At 37.4% G+C, this 7,352-nt stretch overlaps 1 protein-coding gene across 1 annotated transcript in view; it reads left to right on the forward strand.

Annotated features, from left to right (window-relative positions):
- The first annotated feature begins 1,424 nt into the window (after nucleotides 1-1,424).
- ELMOD2 (ELMO domain containing 2) overlaps nucleotides 1,425-7,352 on the forward strand; it is a 13,701-nt gene continuing 7,773 nt past the window's right edge. The window contains 3 exon segments of the mRNA XM_072406828.1: nucleotides 1,425-1,555; nucleotides 4,611-4,756; nucleotides 5,869-5,897. Of these exon segments, the coding sequence (XP_072262929.1) occupies nucleotides 4,612-4,756; nucleotides 5,869-5,897 (174 nt within the window). The 5' untranslated portion in view covers nucleotides 1,425-1,555; nucleotide 4,611.

The raw sequence follows: 7,352 nt of genomic DNA on the forward strand, positions 1-7,352 counted from the left end.
ACTGTCATTCTAAGTTCCCTGTGTTGGTATATATTCTCTCTACGTGGTTGCACTTTCAATACGTCATACACAATCCTTTATCTACCGCCATGTGTCAGATCCCTGCAATGCCATTTGTGATTGTACACGTTCACTGTCATTGTTCTGTTACTTATATTAATTTGCTGTACTCCATACCTATGTTATATATTCCCCTGGTATGTGTCTCCATAAAACTTCAATAAAATTATTGGTAAAGAATCTTCTATATGTGATATAATCATAGTGATTATTTGATTAAATACATCCAATAAAGTGTGACTCTTCCAAACCAATTAAAATGGAAAATTCCCGATAAAATACATATCATAAATCCATGGCAGCATATGAAGAGGTAGATGTCATGCCCACTTCTGCACCACTAGAACTTCCTCCCTTTAAAAACCAATTTATTAATATTACTCATGGAGCGAGACAGCTCACCTCTGCTCCTATAAATCTCTGGGCATTCAGAGATTCATCAAATCACCCAGCCTAGAAGGAGCAGATTGACTTCATCAGAGTGCAAGGACAACATTAAAATGAATCTATAATCATTTTTGTAAGTTACAGATAGATCTGTATAGCTCAAGGTTCATGTAGCCATTATGCATAGGTGTATCGATCCATACCACTAAGTTGTGCTCTCCTTCGATAAACTTGGTTATTGCAATGTCTCAGCCACTATTTTATTATGGTTCTTTTTCTTGTCAAACTGTACTATTTACCTGACTATGTGAAATAAGCTCCCTTGTTTGGTATATTTATGTTTACTTATTGAAATTCTGTATAATGTTTAATCTTGATGTAATTTCTTTTATTATGGATCTATGGTGGATTCTGCATAAAAAAAATGTGCAATCAATCAGGTTCATCAAATAAAACAAACGGAGGAGGAGGGGGATAACACGAGTGAATGTTTGATTCTCTGTTTATGAATAGAGCTCTATATTTGTGTGAACAAAAATTACTTCAATGTAAATAATAAAGAAAAAAATAAAGATTTGATGAACAGTAGGGCAAAAAACATAAAAATTGTTATTTCCACGATTTATTTGTACTGTCTCATCTTTCATAAAATTTGTAGTTTTAGGGTTTTGAGTGCTTTCTTATGTAAAAATAAGAAGTTAAAAAAAATGATCCCTGTTTTCCAGTACTATAATAACATTCTTCCCCACATGTTGTTTTATCAAATGAAACTCATACATTCTATTGCACAATATAACAACTGTTTTCATCTCTATGGAGACGGCTCTTTAGTCGCTTTCTGATTAGGTAAAAACACTAGAGCGCCATTCTTTTGAAGGGACAAAAATGTCTTCAGTGACCCAATGTAGGTTGCAGCTTGGAGGCCATTTTGGGTGAGAATATGCGACTAAGTTCAACACAACGTCAGCTTAATCTGACTTCAAAAAAATGGCTCCTATAGTGGGTAAGCATCGCTCTATGATTTCTGTGACGTGGACTGTCAGGCTCAGCTGAGAAGGATGTGTTTATTGATAATCGCCAGTAGTTGGGATTTATAGCACGCTGCAAGGTGAGGTTGGGGGATCGGGTCTTATGCTGGTTGACATTTGTGTTCTCATTGTCTGTGAGTGCAGAGTGCTGGGGAAGCCGGTTACTATACCGTGTTCCCATTAAAATCAGCTGCTGAGACATATTGTTCTCGTTATGACGATTTTATCAGTAATCCGTATTAGAGTAACTTTTTTACTACTCTGGGAGTGATTTTAGGTTATGGATTTACTACTTATTTTATAAATATTCAGCAATGTAAGTGTGATCTGTCATGACGAGGAGTATGGGGTGATGTGTTTATCATCCGCTCATGTTATTCCATATATTAAACACTTGCATTGATATGAGAGGATTGTCACCGGAACTGAGCTTTCACAAATGTGTGTACACAGCCCCTGTTCTATGGAGGATGAGCTAGTAGCACCCCGCTGTGATCTCCTCCATAGGAATATACAGGGATCATTCCTGATCCTCACTCATTGATACACGAAAGCAGATTGATGGACAATCAGGACTGCTGTACACACAGATTTCTGCCACAACCATTGTGCTTGGGTGACAATCATCTGATGTGTATACATAGCTTCAAGGGATCAGAATAGATCATCTTCACATGACAATCAGGATTAATCAAACGTATTTACTTTATAATTTTACCCGTGTGTTCACAGGGTTTTGTTTGTATCAAACAGGTTTTACTATATAGGTTTATAGGAATGCAAAGCCCACTTATAGCAGATTATATATAGGTGTGAAGGGGGTCCATAGTATTGTATATTGTGAATGATCTCTGAAGCATGTTGGTCTGATACACAGACCCCCAAGGCTAGGTACACGTGTCCAGTGGTTTTCATCTGATAATTGGTTCAGGGTGAGGACGAGAATCTTGTGAGTGTACAGCACTCAGTCCATCGTCCAAACGACCGTCCTAGCAGATCCACAGACAATAGACGCCGAACTATCGTAATAGAAGTGAAGGGGAGAGAGAGCAGCGGGGAGCCGCTCTGTCGTTCTCCCCTCTCCATAGAGCAGAACGTTGGTGTATGTACAGAGCTCGTTCATGCATCGTGCAGTCCTTAAATATTGCACATGTGTACATAGCCTTAGGGTGTTTTGTTTATTCTTTATGACAAGCCATGCTGTTGATATACATAAAGATAAACCAAACAATGCTTGGTTGTGTGGCGTATTGTAAGTACTACAGTTGTCACTTGTCTACAATAGACGCTTCTTCCACTCAGTAACTATCATTCAGAAGTATTAAGGGGTTCTCAAATACAGCCCCCGATGTCACTATCACACATCTTGCCTTTTTTGTGTCTCCCTTCTGCGGAAACTCTCAGGGTCGCTGCTTTTTGTGTCTAGTTTTTGGCCCAGCTCTTTGGTAATCAGAAAAGAACAACAAGACTGGATGAGCCAAATTACAAATCCTTTAGAAGGCAAATCAGTAACAATTCCTATGTTGGCGGACAGATATATTTTTATACAGGTAGTCGCCAGGTTACATATGAGATAGGGACTGCAGGTTTGTTCTGACTTGCATACAAATTCAACTTAAGAACAGGTACATTATTTTAATAAATGCAATTAGGACAGATGTTTGTCTTAACATATTATTAGGGAGTGTGGTGTCAGTTACTGTAAAAATCCTCACTGTGAGCTAATCACAAACCAAGCAAAAAACAAAAAAAAAATTTTTATGGAGCCTAGACATTCATTAACTTCTGGAGCAAGCTGTGCTTTGATATGCAAAAAGAAACAACTGCAGAGTTTGTCTTGGTCATTAAAGAGTTACAAGAGGCTGCAGAAAGAGCTCACCCCCCCTAGGATCACCCACAACTTAGGGAGTACCTTTGTATAATAAACAAAATGCTGTCAGATCTGACATAGGAGGTGGCTGCAGATTACCAAAATGGTTTATTAGGTAGTCCAAGACTGCCGACATGCTTCAGGAAGCAGAGGCTGCAAACATGCTATAGGAGTTGTTAAAGACTAGGGGAGGAAACTATAAAATAGTGATAGACTGGAGACAAATTACATGACGCTGCTAGAGATCAGCCCCTTTATAGACCAATGCGTCCGTCTGTGCTCCTAATAGGCCTCCTAAAAATGGCTTGTGCCAGATTTGATCCTACTTTAAACAAGATTCATTATATAAGATCCCCCCTCCCAAATAAGAAAAGATAAAGGATAGATAGTGCAGAAAAAAGAAATGTCTATTTAACTACCTAGAAGGCAGACTAAAATATTTTCAATACTGGCACCTGGATAAGGAAAACAGAGTACTGTCTGCAAGGATGTGAGGGTTACACAATGAGTAGTAGGTTGGGCCCCGCGTAAGTTGAGCCTCTTTATGAACGTTCTGTGGATGTAGCAGTCCAGCAGCAGTTGTACATCAGTTTGATGACTTGAGCAGTACGTGGCTTTGGCACAGCAGTTTGTTCCACTACTCTGGAGGTGATAGAAAGGCTGAATGTTCTGCAGCTGAATTCTGTAAGCATTGGCAGAACATTTGTCAGTGCATACACCCTACAGAAATGATTTAATTAAAAGAGGGGAATGTGCAGCTAGTGTTTCACATGCTTGTAATTAGATACACTTTAAGGAATTATTCTTGCATTGGTATGTATAAAGTCTCCAACTTGTTGGAATTCAATATAAACTTGCATTGACATTTTGACATGCATTTAATTAAAAAATGACAGCTGTAATGTAATCATAACTAGTGTTATAACAGGGGCGATGGGGATGATCATGCTTTTAAAAAATGGCTTTTATTTTGCAGATTTATTTAGTAAAAAAGGTAAATAACCATACCTACAACTAGTGATCACAGTCTGTTTAGTAGGTCTGACATCACTAAATTGAATTCAGGTTTCTTATTTTGGGTCCCATTGGGCGTAAAATCAAATGTAGAATGCTTTTTATGCATTTTTGAGCTGCATGTTTATGACTCAATAGTATAGTCATAAATATAAAGTATATATGTGAATCAAATGTTTGTCATATATGAAATAATAATAGGTGAAACTGAATATCATCGATGACAGCAATGTTTATGTTTCTGTTTTCAGGATGCTTCTCTACTTCTGGCAATATCTCTACAGCAACTACTTCAGATTTTGGTTGAAATGGTTTCTAAGACAAATTCATGGAAAATGTGAGTTGCAGCGTATTTGTGCCGAGTCCAAGGATGGTGCTTACAGAACACACAGGATAGGTAATATTCAATAAAGCTGTTTATGGTGCTTATATTTTCCATCTTCCACTCTCAACATGCCAATTATATATTTTTATACCGGTAAGTCAGTCTAAACTAATCAATCTAAAGTGATTAAGCCTAAATGTGTTGTTACCATTTGGAATCTTCTTGTTTCCTACATAATCCATGCTGGATACATTTATCATCATCTTAGTTTAAGTCTAAAGCTAGGTACACACTTCCAATGATTATCGTTAGAAAACGAACTATTACGACCGATCAATGATCATGCACAGTTATATTTGAATGATCATATTTTGCACAATTCTGTACATGTTGTAAAGATCGTTCAAATATAAGCAACCAATATTGTGCACACGCCAGATTCGATCGGTCAAACAATGCAGGCAGTGACATGTAAAGGAGAAAGTGTAAAGCAGAAACATGCACGATCACTGAACGACCGTACACACGATAGTGAAGGATCGTCAGCCAATCTGTTCCCCCGTGGCGGTCGTTCATTTCCAACGACAATCCTCGTTCGTCGGCGTCGTTGGTCACCTGATTTGTGAATGACTTTCGACCGATCGGTTGTTTGTTTCGAACGATAATTATTGGAAGTGTGTACGCAGTTTTAGCCAAGTATGTGGGGCTTTGGCAGTAATCGCTTTTGTGTTGTAGTTTGCTGGTATTTAAATGCTATTTAATTTAGCTAAAGTCTTGCTCCCTGAGTAAATTCTCATGTAATGTGCTCTTGTTAAAATGTTGGCTCATACAGAACTATACTCTAAAAAAAAATAAAAGACCACCCAGTTTTACCATTCCATATGCGTTCATAACCAGGCTGGTTACTAGGTACATAGCGAGCTTCTTTTAGCTGGTTGCACATATGGAGGATGCTTTAGCTAAAATTATTAGCACACATAATACAGGTCCTCCACAACATCACCCAAATGAGATCAGCAATGGCAGCCATGTTTTTCTATTAACAGCTTTACTTTGTTGTCACTTTCTAAGAATGGTTTAGAAAAGCTCAGAATTTTATTTCTGTCGTAAATTTTAAGGGCATTGAGTTGTATTTTAGGAAAGATATGAAAATGTAACAGGTATGTTTTTGTTTTGTTTTTTAGAATACTCTTTGGAACATTCGAAAAACAAGGTATTATCAAAAGTAAAGCTAACAGTTTATGTTAAGATAATATTTTCAACCTCTATAAGCTTTAGGTATTTGAATGTACCCTAGGATAACTTTATCTAATCTATGCCAACCAGTATATCAGAGATCCTAATAGGTACGTACCACCACTACTTGCCACGCGCTAAGCTCCTGTTTTTCTAGCCAGCTAGAATTTGCCCTTTTGCCCTTTTGCCTGACAAGTAAAGGAAAGGAACTATCATTTTAATTGTCTGGCCCCTTCTGCATATTTCTGGTAATACATTGCACTCGTCTCATTTTTGTCACACAAAATAATTATCCAAAGAAAATTATACTTTTAAAATTTTTTTAAGGTGTATTAGAACCAGAAGACTTTTAAAATCCAGCATTACTGTTATATAATAAATAACAGGGGCATTACACTCCATATTATCCACTGGTGGTGTACAACTCCCATCATAGATTCATAGCCAATATACACTGTTTATTATGTAACTGGTGGATATTTGTTGTGAGTCACAAGCTACAGGTGCAAGCCTAACGAATACATACATCTCTCTTCCTGGACCGACTACCATATACTAAATCCTTATAAGTAAATGGCAACAAATCTAAAACACATAAATCATACAAAAATATATTCACACAGATATAGGTCATAGACTTAAATAAGATGCTACTTGCTGCATTGAAGGAGGTAAACACGGACCTGCGGGGGTCAGGAAAAAAGGGAGGGTGAAGTTGTTTAAGGATTGTTAAAGGATTTTTTGTAACTTTTTTTTTATCAATTTAGCTCTGTAGTTCATAGGTTCCTGTGATTATCTTTTGCTGCTTTTTTACTAATCGTAGATATCTTTATTATTCATTCTTATTATTTGTGAATGTTCCAGGTACTGCGAGACACGCGCTGCAGCCAGGAGGAGAGGAGAGAAGATCGCAGAAGCACACAGGATCGCGGGATCGCAGTATCGGGTAAGTATGTTACCGGTTTTATTTATTTTTAAAACTTGCATTCACCGTATAGGACGCACCCACTTTTCCCTCCCCAGTTTTGGGGAAGAAAAAGTGCGTCTTATACGCCGAAAAATACGGTACATCTCTCTTCCTGGACCGACTACCATATACTAAATCCTTATAAGTAAATGGCAACATATAAAACACATAAATCATAAAAAAATATATTCACACAGATATAGGTCATAGACTTAAATAAGATGTTACTTGCTGCATTGAAGGAGGTAAATACGGACCTGCGGGGGTCAGGAAAAAAGGGAGGGTGAAGTTGTTTAGCTATACAGTATGTCTTAAGGGAGCTTAAAGGATTTTTTGTAACTAATTTTTTATCAGTTTAGCTCTGTAGTTTATAGGTTCCTGTGATTATCTTTTGCTGCTTTTTTACTAATCGTAGATATCTTTATTATTCATTCTTATTATTTGTGAATGTTCCAGGTACTGCGA

The sequence above is a fragment of the Pyxicephalus adspersus genome, chromosome 3 (assembly GCF_032062135.1).
Source record: "Pyxicephalus adspersus chromosome 3, UCB_Pads_2.0, whole genome shotgun sequence".
NCBI lineage: Eukaryota > Metazoa > Chordata > Amphibia > Anura > Pyxicephalidae > Pyxicephalus > Pyxicephalus adspersus.